This window comes from Empidonax traillii, unplaced genomic scaffold, assembly GCF_003031625.1.
Source record: "Empidonax traillii isolate 1590-97213 ecotype Southwest subspecies unplaced genomic scaffold, ASM303162v1 scaffold373:size1354568, whole genome shotgun sequence".
Lineage (NCBI taxonomy): Eukaryota > Metazoa > Chordata > Aves > Passeriformes > Tyrannidae > Empidonax > Empidonax traillii.
In genome coordinates, this window is record NW_020955566.1 from 544089 (window position 1) to 557635 (window position 13547).

General features: G+C 40.1%; 1 protein-coding gene across 2 annotated transcripts in view; it reads left to right on the forward strand.

The window, feature by feature from the left end:
- The first annotated feature begins 1097 nt into the window (after window positions 1-1097).
- The window catches only part of TDRD3 (tudor domain containing 3), a 102253-nt gene continuing 89803 nt past the window's right edge, over window positions 1098-13547 (forward strand). Inside the window, exon 1 of one of the 2 annotated variants that reach the window (XR_003572269.1) lies at window positions 1098-1187. Coding sequence is in view for 1 of the 2 variants with exons in the window: in XM_027892893.1 (XP_027748694.1) it covers window positions 1147-1187 (41 nt within the window). In the remaining variant the exon portion in view is untranslated. The remainder of the gene's footprint in view (window positions 1188-13547) is intronic. The other variant, XM_027892893.1, reaches the window with a different exon arrangement.

Consider the following 13547-nt stretch of genomic DNA (forward strand, 5'->3'; position numbering starts at 1 on the left):
ATGCACTGGTGACAAAATCTTTGTCCCAGATTATATAGATACAAATGAATACCAGGAGCGAGCAGCCCAGGATGTTGTATGAAAAATCCTGAGTGATTTGTACTCAATATAGCAAAAAGAGGTTTTCAGATAGATCAAAAAAAAAAAAAAAAACCAACCCGCCCCATCAACCTGCAAGCTTTGACTCAAAGATGCTGCATGAAAATTGAAACATTCCAAGGGTGAGGACGACCCATGAAGAAAACTCTTTCTTTAACAGACAAACCCCACAGGCACAGCCTTTCACAGAGAATCATTAAGGTTGGAAAAGACCACTGAGTCCAACCATTACCTGAGCACTGACAAGCTCAGCACTAAACCATGTCCCTAAACACACCTAGACGTGGTGGAATTTTTTAATGATTCCAGGGACAGTGATTCCACTACTTCCCTCGGCAGCCTGTTCCAATTCTTCATCCTTTCTGAGAAGAAATTTTTCCTCGTATCCAATCTCAACCTCCTCTGGCACCACTTGAGGCCATTTCCTCTTGTCCTGTCACTTGGGAGAAAAGACCGACCCCCGTCCCGCTTCAGCCTCCTTTCAGGGAGTTGTTGGGAGCCACAAGGTCTCCCCCCGGGACTCCCTTTCTCCAGGCTGAACAACCCCAGCTCCCTCAGCCGCTCCTCACCTTTCTAAAGGCTAAAAATCGCTCCTAAACCGCAACACCCCTATGCAGGGCATGGGAGAGAGTCCTTTCCAACACAGTGTCACTATTAACAATACTATTTATAGAAGAAAAGTGCCTGAAATAAACCCTTCCCGCTGCCGCCACCTCCACCCGGGCCTGAGGCCACGGAACCGGAGCCGCCCCCGCCTCGCTGCCCTCCCTGCTGCCCTTCTCCGCCATGGCGGCCGCAGCCTCCCTGCAGGCGGCACGCCACCCGCTGCCGGTCGCGGGCTTTGTTCGTCTCTGCCTGCGCCGCCCCCGCCCCTTCCTCCCTCCTTCCTCTGCTCCGCGCCCGTCCCTCCCTCCCTGCCCGGCCCGTACGCCCGGAGCGGCCCGAGGGAGCGAGCAGGCCCCGCGTCCCTCCTGCTCCAAGTGAGAGCCGGAGGCCCTGCGGCGTCCGCCGGCCCCAGCGCTGCGGGGAGCGGCGGCGGGCGGCGCCATGGCCGACAGGGCGCGGGCAGCGCTCTCCGAGGCGGGCTGGTAAGTGCGGCCGAGCTGGGCCGCGCCGCCGAGCGCGCCCGCGGGGGGACTGTGAGCGGGGGCCCGGGGGGACCCCTGTGCTTGGGGTTCAGGCTCGGAGCCTGTGGCTGCGGCCGCGGGGAGGGGGCGCTCCCGGCGCGCTCGGGGTCCGGCGGGGAGAGCAGCTCCCGGGCCCTCCCGGCCGGCCTGCGGGGTAGGGCCGACACCCCGAGCCGAGGACCACCCCAGACCCTTTCCGGGGTCGGCGACGGCCTGCCCGCCCCCGCTGCTGCCCTCCTGCCTCGGGCCTGCTCTGCCTGGAGCCCGGCGCTTGACCACGGTGCTGTTGTTCATTACACTGTTTGCCTCTTCAGCAAGGAGGAGACGGTGAAAAAGGTGAAGCTAATGTAGGGTAAATGAGGCACACGTGAGGCTTGAACTCGGATAGTTGTGCTTTCTACTCAGCCCTAAGCGTTGGGGCACATAAGATCCATTTTGAAACAACGTTTTGACGAGCTGTGCTTTTCAGATACCTACAGCAAACGCTTATCTGCTAGCCTAGAGGGGGTTTTGCACTCTAGGAATTTGTTTTGTTGGTTTTTGCTTGTTTGTTTACTGATTAAAGTAACTTGCTTCATAGTTGTAGTTTTGACTTTTTTCTTTACCTACTTGAAAGTTTTTGACCAAAACAAAAGTTAATGCTAACTATACTAAAGCACACAGTGACAGACTTTGGATGTAATTGAGAAAAAGTGCTCAAATTACACAAAGTAAAGTTATTGCCAGTGGTATTCTGGGATGTTCCTGTTTTGCTGTTTGTGGGTCTCCTGGATTGTGATTTCATGTATGGCTAAGATGTAAAAAATTAAAGCAGATGTTATGTGATTTAGAATAAAGGAAGGATAGTTCATGTGGAAGGGATCTACAACAATCGTTTAGTCCAATTGCTTGACTATTTTAGGGCTGACCAAATCTTTATGTTATTAAGGGCATTGTCGAAATACCTCCTAAACACTTAAAATGCGCAGGGCACTGACTACCTCTCTAGGAAACCTGTGCCAGTGTTTGATCATGCTCTTGTTAAAGAAATGCTTCCTAATTCCAGTTTGAACCTTTCCTGAGACAACTTTGAACCATCCCTCACTGTCCTGTCACTGGTTATTAGGAAGGGGAGATCAGCACCTGCCTCTCCACTTCCCCTCCTCAGGAAGCTGTAGAGAGCAATGAGGTCACCCCTCAACCTCCTTTTCTCCAAACTAGAAAAACCCAAAGTCTTCAGCTGCTCCTCAAAGGACATGACAGCAGCATTGTTGCCCTCCTCTGGACATATTCAAGGACTTTCACGGAGTTTTCCAGTGGTGTACACATTACTCCGGGTGAGGCCACACCAATGCTGAAACCTCCTTTAGCTGGCTGGTGATGCTGTGTTTGTTAGCCCAGCTTTTGCAGCGCTACTTTGTGATAATACTAACAGTGTCTTTAGGTTTGCTTCTTGGGTAAGTGTATCAACTTCCAAAAATACTGTTGTAAGCGGTTCCAGAGTGCACAATCCCGTGATTCCTGGCTATCACTGAATTGAAAAAATCAACTATTTTTGCTACTTTTCGTAACGTTATCTTATTTAATGGGAATTTTTGACTGTAACTTGAAGCTCACCTCTCTCCTCTTCTGTACTTACTCCTCTCTGAAAAGGCAGAAGTTTTCCATAGAAGTGGTTTTTATTTTCATAGTTTTCTTTTCTTTCTTTCTCTCCATTGCCTCTTCAAAATGTTTTCACACAGTTTTCAACTCTTAGTTGTTTTACTGTCTTTTTAGTTGAACGGGTGCGGTTGGTAAAGGGTTTTGAGGTTTTGGCAGTACAAATATGAGGTCCCTCTGAAACAATCTGTTACTCTGCAATGTTTGCCTCCCTCCTTGGGGGCATATGCTCCTGAGTGGCTATAAAGGCTCGTTATTCTTGAAGTACTGGAGTGTGAGCCAGAGGCTGCATGGTGATTGGGCGAGTAATGGGCTGATTATCAGGTTCTCTGGAATTATGCCTTGACCTTCTTGCACTGGGAAGCATGTACTTTTGAGGAATGCAAGGTGGAGTGGAAAAATAAATAATGATTTGAAAATCTAGTTTAGTTAAATGTTTGTGCTCTTTAAAAATATAGTAACCTAGACATCCGTGCTTCTAATTGTTTTGCTGTTGCTCTTATGTTTATGACTTTTCTCATATTATTAGATCTTAATGTTATTTAACACTTGTATGAGTAAGCCTTTGGTGATATTTAATATAGTGTATTTCTGACTATGCTTGACTGCACTGGTGGTTAAATCATGTTTTGTACCAAATTGGTTGTTACTGGTGCTGTCACCTGATGTCAGGATGATATGTTTTCTTGTACAAAACCAAAACTGAGTTTATATGTTAAAATCTGTCTCCACTTAAGCTACAGAAGCAGTGCATGGCATTTCAAGTGAATAAAACGTTGTTCTTTCTTAGTTGCAAATCTGGTAGCTTATAAGATACTGCCTGTACTGATGGACTTTACCTTTTTTAAATCTTTCAAGGTAAGAAGAGTTAACATAGACATTTGTTTATGTTTATGTCTATTTCTGCAAGTAGTGTTTATATTTTATGATTCTGAAGTAAAAATAAAGGCATTTTTCAAGTAAACCAGTAACATTGTGTAGTTACTATAGAATAGTAATTATTTATATATTTACTTCCCCCTCCCCCCCAGCTAGGTATTGTAAGAGTCACTTGTTACAAATTTGCAGACAATTTTATAATTTCGATATATCGGTTACATTTTTGTCAGCTTCTGAAAGGTGAAGTAGCCTTACCTAGGAAATGTAACAGTGGTAGCTAAAACTGAGAGCCTTTTTTTTTTTTTTTTTTTTTTTTTTTTTTTTTTTTTTTTTTTTTTTTTTTTTTTTTTTTTTTTTTTTTTTTTTTTTTTTTTTTTTTTTTTTTTTTTTTGTGGTGTTTTATGAAAATCTGTACAAGACTCCTGTAGTTTGTGTGCAGAACTGTAGTTTTTCTGGAGATATGACCTTGCAACTCTCTTTAAAAATGTGCATTTTTTTGATGCTAGTTCTTTTCATTATGCACTACTACCCCGTACCTTGGAACGAGATACTGACTCCAACTTTAGGGGAGAGATAAGGTGTGTTTGTATTACATGTCGATGGAAAAGATATTCTCTCTTGGAACAGAAGTCCTGTATTAACTTTTGATTTAATTGTCAAATGCTTATGAGGAGGAAGGCTAGGGGGCAGAATTACCCTTTTTGTATTGTTATAATTTCATTCATGAATTCTGGATTGAATTTTCCAGTGTTCCCATTAAAATATAGACCTTAATGGAACATGAGTTAGTGAATGCAGTTTTATTGCTAGAAATGACGTTCAGAAAGACTGCAGAATACATCCTCTTATGTAAACAATGAGTTGAAAAGCACTTCTTGCTGGCTTGCAACAGAGTTTTTTGTTAGCTTTTTTTCCAGAGTCTCCTGGGTGGCATTTCACAAAAGAATATGACAAGCCAAAAGACTTCTTTGTTGTTCCTAGATCCTTGCAGAACTTGGGCTTTTATTAAATAGAAATGACAATATATTATCAAAAATAAACTATACCATGTTCTACAGCAGGTTTAGCCTGTGTTTCCACAGATCTCAGATCTGGTGATTGGTCTCTGTGGGAAAGCAAGACGTGCAAACTGTGTAACTGAAGAATTTCTTAATACAACTAAATGTACATGTGAGTTCCTTGTCAAGCAGTACAGATTTTTTTATTGCAGTATGTGATGCCATAAAAATTAGTAACTGGCAAACATATATAGTCTTGTAAAACTTCCCATATTTTGAAGGTTATGTAGACAATGTTGTCACTATGAAAAGTTATTCCCAGAGATGAAGAGGAAATGGAATTGTACTGATTGTTTGGAAACAAAGAATGCTTCTTAATAATCCCCAAGAAAACCCTTATATCAATGCCAGTGTGGTTTTTTATAGTTTGTAAGTGAAAAATACATAGTTGATGTACGGCAAAGTTTTAAACTGAATTTTTGGTATTTCAGCGAATGATGTGCTGTGTACTGGGTAACATTAGATTTAAGATCGGTTAGTTCAAATATGTTCTCTTGTTGGACTAATCATCTGGTATGATCCAAGCTTTAAAGCACAAGTAGGTGTATGCCTGGAAACACGGGGAAGTGCTTCCAGGGGTGAATCTTAACACCTCTTCCTAAGAGATGTCCTACAGCAGGCACTTGGCAAAGTAGTCAGTTCCAGAATCCTGCAAGATGGCTTTTCCCTCATGTTCTGTTGAAATTACTTTGGAAATCTCAGCTGAAATTGGTCCCTGCAAGAAGCAAGTCTAGGCAGGATACAAGATTTTCCTTAGGCACAGGCATAACACAGTATTTCACAGGAGAGATGCATCTGGTTTGAGATTCTTGACACTTTTTTTGTGGTGCACATAATTTTGTGAAGTTTGGTTGGTACCATGAAATCTCAAAGTGCCAACACAAAACAAAATATCACATCATTGCATTTTTTGTTTGTTCAGATGTTTCCCTTACTGGCTGGTCTGATCTGTTTGCATTCCTGCTGGATCACAAATGATGGATAGTTAGAACCTGAATTTTTTACGTCATTTTCAATCTGGAGGAGTAGAAAAGGTCCAACGTTTTACATTCTGTTAAGGGAAACCCCAAGAAACTAATACAGATTCTACTTCTTTTTTCTTCTTTTCAAAAAAGGTGCTAGGTGTTTGAAAATAGCTGTTAATAGTTGGAATTGTCACAACTTTTACAAGAAACAAATTGAGGGCTATAATTAATTGTTGAAAAGATGCAAATAAGCATAGCTGAAATAAGGAGAAAGAAGGATGTAGGGGACTGAGTGTGAAACACCTCAGTTTGCATAAGAGAAAACTTAAGGAGATGAACTTCGTGAAGTTTATGTAATTTGCAGACAGTACATCTAATGAAGGTAGAACTCTTACTCACCAAATCCTGCATGATTGTTGCTCACTGAACGCTTCAACTCTAGAATTGGAAAGCACTTAACCAAAGTTATTAGCAGACTGGTTTAAAAGTGGGTAAAATTGTTGACCAGGGACCTCAACCAGAGCTTATTTGCCAAGGTTATTAATGGTTATCCTGTGGATTACTACAGTTGGTTAAAAGATGAAAAATTAGATAAATGATTGATTCATTTTAGAACAATGTTAGCGGTAGATTTCTATTGGGATTTAGGGGTACATTGTATTTAAACACGTTCTTAAGGAATGGCAGTGTTGTGACACCATAGCAGTTTGTTGATCTATGGGGATTGGTAAAATGTGAATTGATTGGGTAGTTTCAGCAAACTCTTACGAAGCCAGCACTGTTTCCAGTGCTTTCACATACAAATGTGGTTCATTTCTGGTGAATGCCAAATGATGTTCATGCAGGGGAAAATATCGCAAACTCATCCACACAGTGTTGAGCTCTAAATTTGCTCATTTTAGTTACTCAGAGAAGGGCAGTGGTCAGACAGGTGTTGGGAATTGTTCACAAAGAATTAAATAATTGTTAGGTGATTATGTGTATCAGTGATGTGTCCAAATCATTAACAGTGTGCATTAATGTAATCACCTCAGCACAGCAAAGGTTTCATAGACAGTGAAAAAGTAGGAAAAGAGGTGTGGAAGATCCTCTGTGCTGGGAAGATGAAGAGATTTAGTGTGAAAAAGAGAACAATAGGAGGAGAGGTGATAGAGATCTATAGAATCTGTAGATCATCCAGAAATGATGAATGGAAAGCAAGAGTAGTTGTTTTTCTTGAGACAAAAATTAGGCAACATAGCAAATTAAACTTGCTACCCAATGAAAATTAAAATAGCTTGTCAAGCAATGTGTAATTAAATTGTGGAACTTAATTGCCACATGATATTGTGGAGCAGAAAAAATATAAGTGGGTTAAAATTGTAATTAGGCGAAGTCAGACAGGGATAGGTGCACTGAATACTGAACTCTACAGTGGAGCTGGACTACCAGCTGTAAAATGGCTGAAAGATAGGAATTATTCCAGACACTTACTTCCAGATATTGTCAGTGTTCTACATTATTTACCTGAATAATCTGCGTCTGGTCACACTTGAAAAAAGGGAACTGTGTTGCATAGAGCTAGACTGCGTAAGTAAAAGCACCATTTATGTTCTTATTTTTATGTTGTTAGGTAAGTGTCTTCACACTGTAGTTCTGCTGAAGAAAGAATTTTCTCCCTTGATTGGAGATGAGGGAAGAGGGAGTGAGAATTTGGAGAGAAATGAACTGGACTGTTGAAAACAGGACAGAGAGAAAAGACAAACCAAGTGTGACAGTCTCCAATGCACTCGGTCTCAGCTGTGATTTGCACTGCCTTACTGCAACTCACCCTCCTGGTTTTCATTAATTGCTGGGAGAGACTCTCCTTCCAGCATCTTATGTGAGACCTCAAATTGATTTATACATCATCTTTGGGGACACAGACTTCACTTGCTGGTTTCTCTGCTAGGAAGCTGAAGCAGTAGTGTAAGATTTTCTTGATTTATAGAATTGTTGCAACGTTGAGTTGTTGCTACTTAGAAACCTTTACTGAATAAAAGAAAAGAGAGGAGAAGAGCTTACTCTATCTGCAACACATCTGAAGTTGAAAGTCCTTTAAGTTGGTCTAGACCTTTTTTAACACCCACCTTTTCAATAGCCTTGCTTTTCTTGGTATAGTGTGTCTGACTCTTTCCAATCAATGATTTCTGTGGGAATGTGTAGTTTTTCCGTAGCTAGTCTCCTTTTTGGAGTCCTTGGAATTTTGAATGTGATGGATTTTTGTTTCAGAGCTTATTTACTTAGCCATGTAATTCTTAGGCTTTGCCGTCTTTTTAGGATGCAAATACTTTATTAGGACAAGTGTCACATAATGGGTTTGACTGAGTGACATAGTAGTTTCCTTCCTTCTGTCTCTTCTTATGCCTGTGCTCTTTGATGAACTTGTATTGAACAGTGCACGTTGTCTCCAATGTCTGCTGAGTTTCGTAGCATTTTCTATCAGCTTATCTGTTGCTAAAATAATTTATATTGACACTTAAACAAGATGATTATTACATAATTAAGATTGACTGTTTTGGGCCTAATTACCTCTTCCCTCGAAGAAATTTTTTTTCTCAGTGTAGTTGTAAGCGAGGCTTGTAAAATGTGATTTTGGTAGGGATTTGAGGGCAGGGTAGAATAGCAGCATGCTTGATTATTATTTGCCTTTTCTGGCAAACCCAAGTGAACTTCATAATGGAAGAGTGAATTAATAAAAGCAGCAGTGTATACAAGAAATCTGTATTTCTCTGGTGGTCAATATCTCTTACAATTTGAGGAAAAGTAGGTTGTTTTAAGCTTGTGTTTTCCTAGTAATTTGAATTACCAGTCAGAAAGCCTATGCCTTCTAGAAAGTGGAAATTTGAGGCTTTTGGAGTAGTTGTTGCATATAGATGAACCAGGTCTCAGGAGAAAGCCCTTTGCAAAGATTTTGCATTCTGAAATTACGTCATGAGACTCTTGAGACAGATGGTTTTCTCTCTCTTCAATTTCTGTGTTTTCACACTCCCCAGACCCTGAGTCCTTGAGCAGCAAACTGGTGGGAGGGCAGCTGGTGATCTTGGAGTGAGGTACTGTTATCATTCATACTGATAACAGAGTGATATTCAGTAGGTTTCTCTATTTGCATATGTCATGTCTTACTGCTGGATAAAATACAGCTTCATGTAAACAATGCATGTAGGAGTATGTAGAAGTATGAAGCTGCCTTGAAATTTTACTTAGCTACAGTTACACTTAGAAATACTGGATATTAAATATCCTATATACTGGTGATTTTTTTAGAGATTACTTATTTTGTGATTGTAATAACAATATAATTAACATAAATTTAAGACTGACTCTCCAAGCTGTGCGTATTGTTCATATTTTCAGGAGCAGTGAATTTTCTACTTCTTTAGACCAAAAGGAGCATATTTAGTTCCAGTAAGAGTAATTCTAGCAGAGCTGAAGGCTAAAGGAAAGGCCCTTCATGTGGGAGATGAATGGTATGTGAATGTTCCTAATCACTTTTTGTGTGCTTAATGTAATGCATAGTTGTGAGGTGTCAGAATTTAGGAAGACTGGACAGCTCTGGGACTGATATACAACCTTAGAGCTTCTTTGCACATTTAAAAAAGAAGAAAGTTACTGGTTTAAATAATCGTTTTAACACTGGTAAGTAATTGAAGCACAAGGGGCATTCTTGTATTGGTATCTTTTTGAGTCCTTCACTTTGAGAAATGTAGCATAGGTTCTGAAAATGGGAGTGATGGTGTTAACTGACAGCAAGCAAAGACTTACTGTGAGTTGGAGAACAGAGGGCTGAACTCGCTTCTTTGTCAGGGAATGCTGTCTGGGGATTGTGGTCAAGACTGGCTTTTTCTTTTGTGTTGTTTGTCTCAGAGTGCGCCAGGAATGTCTAGGAGTTTATAGTGCTGTGTCATATCTGAAAAAGAGCTGTTGAAGAAAGCCAGAGGAGAAAAAGCCGTGTGTGTTCAGACAGCTTCAAGATACTCTCAGTGGTGTGGCAGCTGTGCCTTTGGCACAGCCCCAGACTTGGAATATTTGTGTTCGATTTAGTGCTTTAGGGTGGCTGCCAGCATTTTCTTGGGAAAATGTGAGTGAGAAACAGTGTTCACAGCTTGTATCTGAGAAGGAAAAAACAGACTGAATTTTGTTAGATGAACAAAGGAAACTCTTCTCATTGTTGAGACTTTTGTATGTCAAATTGCTGTGGACTGTTGGTGTCTTATGAATCATGGAGTAGCAAATCTTCTCAAGGAGCAAAGCATGCAAGAGCTCTTGTCCAGCAATTTCTGACTGCAGGGTCTGTTTCTACCATCTGCTGTATTCCAGCCGTGCTGCATGCTGGAAGCTTATCTTATCAAAGTTCGGAGTTAGTGAGGTTATCTTGGGCACATCTCTGTGTGTTACATGGAAAAGTTTGACATTTTTGCGTTACAGCTATTACTGCTAGATAAGTGTGTGTATGCTATCACTAAATCTCTTCTATTAAGTAGTTGTTAGAGACTCATGTTAACTTTTTTTTTCAATCTGCTGAAGTTTCAGTCTGTTATATTCTTCTGATGTTGTAAAATACATTATGTTGTGATCCCAATGTTCAAATACAGCATTATAGAATGGGCTAAAACTGTATGCTATCCAGTACCCTTACCAAGGGTATTAATAATATTGATGTCCTATTTAATGAGGATGTGAAGTCACTTAGTTCTGATATTGATGGCAGTATACTGAATGGGTAAAATACATCTTTCAACAGCTAGATCATCTCGTTCTGTGGTATTGCTTGTTAGAATGATAGAAATAGAAATTACAATGTGTGGAAGCACATTTACGCTTACTTCTTTTGGTTGATGTTGCCATAATTTCTGTTAGGGTCAGTGTACCCTGGGAGTGTGGGAGACTTCAGAAGGCATCAGGGCACTTAAGTTTACGTACATCTTCCAAGTATATACTTTTTTTTACTTCTGTAACTGTGATCCTGTGTCTAAGACAGTTGTAAATACAAAGTAGAGGTGAATTCTAAATGACTTTTTTGAGTTGTAATATTAATGAAGCATTACACTTTTCAACTTCTTAAAACACTTCCTTGTTTATAGTTGAAAGTACTGGCAAGTGTGAAATTTTCCATTATTTGGAGGAGAGTGTGAGAGGGGACAACATCAGTGAAGGAGCTGAAAAGAAGGTGGGTGATTTTCAAGGGTCTGGTTCTGACTGTGCAGAGTAGTGATTTCTGAATGAGGCATACTTAGTGTTGAAGTAATGAGCTGCTAAGGAAGCTGAGGATCCTTAAGTAAAAATGTGATTCATCAAGCTGCTTTTCATTGAAAACAGAATGTATAATGAGCACAGTCATGATTCTTGGTTTTAAAAACTTACTCAAAGTTGTGTTTTTAAATTCAGAAGTAAGGTATAATACTCAAATAGACATCAGTGTCTAATACCCACGTAGGTATTGATAGAATTGAGAATGGCAGTTCAGCTAGTGTAAGAAACAGGTCAGAGATCTGCCCTTTGGGGAGCGCTTGCCAAATACCACTGCAGCTTTTCACTTGAGTGCTATCTGCACTTTCTGATACAAAATAATATCAGATTTTGTTTTTTGCAACTATGAAAATCTAAGGAAGTGAAGGAAGTGGATGCATCATTGTTTATACTTAATATTTTAAACTAAACAGGTTTGGGTTTGCTTAATAGTTAAATCATTCTTGAATATGTAGCATATAATGCTTTCAATCAATTTTTGTGTCATTAAATAATAAGTGAAGTAACAGTTTTTAGTAATTTTTTTCTTAATGGTCAGTGAAATCTCTCAATGTGAAATTGGTCTGAAACATTTCTTGCATACGTTTCAGAATTTTATTTCCAAGAATCGTCTAGAATGGAGAGAGTCACTGTGGAATAAGCAAATGAGGAAACAGGAACTTGGACTTGTTTTTATGCTTGGAGTGTTGGGTTTTGTTAATCCACTAAGTTTTCAGTCTTGATCATAACTATTGCAAAAATTTGCAATTGATACTCATTATGACCTTGGACGATTAGGCAAAAAGATTCTGTATTCTGTGGTTTTGAGATGGAAAGGATTTCCTTGGAGAATGCTGTTAAGGGTTTACCAGTGTGTAAGTTTCTCTAAATTTGGGAATGGAGAATATCTTTCTGATCGCTTCAGTACTATATCTTCTGTTTTCTTAATTTACATTTTAGTTACTAACTGAACCATGTGACCGTATGATAATAACATGAAGAAATGGAAAAAGCTTAATTTAGTCTAGAAGAGTAATTGCTGTTACGTTTTAGCTGTGATCATATTTTCTTCATGCTATTGCACTAGAGATGAACTTAGTGCTTTGTAACTGAATAATTCCACTCTTAAATGTTTTCCAGTATTTTTCTCTGTTCAGAATAATTACTGTGTTCCACTGTTGTTTGATTCTTAAATTAATAACATAATTTTTATCTTCTAATAACAGTAATAACTGACTTCCTCCCCTGACTTACTGACTGAACAGAAAAAAGTAATTTTCCATCAGATCAAACATTTCTGTGACTGACTTGGGAAGGAAAGGAAGTGAAAGCTTGAGTTAGAGGATCATTCAAAAAAAGCGGGGAGAATAAAGACTGTATGCTGTTCTCCTGTTGCACATTGTCTGGCTGGGAGGTTAGATGAATCTCTTGAGTGTTAGAGCCCTTAATTTAAATTCTTTCTCTTCCTGAGCCTGCAGTGCCAAAATACTAAATTGAAACTGTTAATTAAACCAAAGAACAGGAGAATAAATCCTAATAGTGAGCTACTTCAACATCTGATTTTTACCTGTTATTTCAAAGAACATTTAAGTATGGAAAGGAATCCTCTGATGTTGTGAGTTGTTGCAAGCATTGTTTATACTCTCAGGGACTTCTCAGCTTCTCACCCAGCCCTACCAGCGAGGATACTGGGGGTCAGAAGGAGTTGGAATGGGACACAGCTGGGCCAGCTGACTCCAATTGTCCCAAGGGATATTCCATACCATAGAGCATCATGCTCACATACGTACTAGGGGGAAAGCTGACCAGAGGCTGCTGCTTGGGAACTGTCTGCGCCTCAGTCTGATTATTATTATTAATGATTATTATTTTCCTTTCCTTTTGTGTCATATTAAACTGTCTTTATGTCAACCCGCAAATCTTACTTTTTTTCTTCCCAGTTCTCTCCCACATTCCACTGGGGATGGGAAGAGGGAGTGAGTGGCTGTGTGGTGTTTAGCTACCTGCTGGATTAAACCATGACAGTCCTTTCTGGCATCCAACATGGAGCATAAAAGTTTGAGATAGTGACAGGTCTGACTGGAGCATGTTAAAATAAATTTGTCAAATCTGTCATAGTTGTACAGTCATAGAAAGATTTGGATTGGAAGGGACCTTAGTGATCCTCTAGCTCCAACCCCCTACCATGGGCAGGGACACATTCCACTGGACTGGGTTCCTCAAAGCTGCCATCCAGGCTGGCCTTGACAGTTCCAGGGATGAAGCATCCACAGCTTCTTTGAGCAATCAGTTCCAGTGCCTCACCACTCTCATAGTAAAAAATTCTTTGTAATATTTCATCTAAATCTACCGTCTTTTAGTTTATAGTGTTTATTTGTTTGGTTTTGGAGTTATTGCAGGGTTGTGTTGCACAACAGCAATACTTGCTTACTGTGTATGACTGCGTATATGTATATGCTGTGTAAGTAACAACACTTGCTGCATATGTTCCATATTGTGCTGTTACCACCTCTGGAGACTGCCTTAAGGTTATC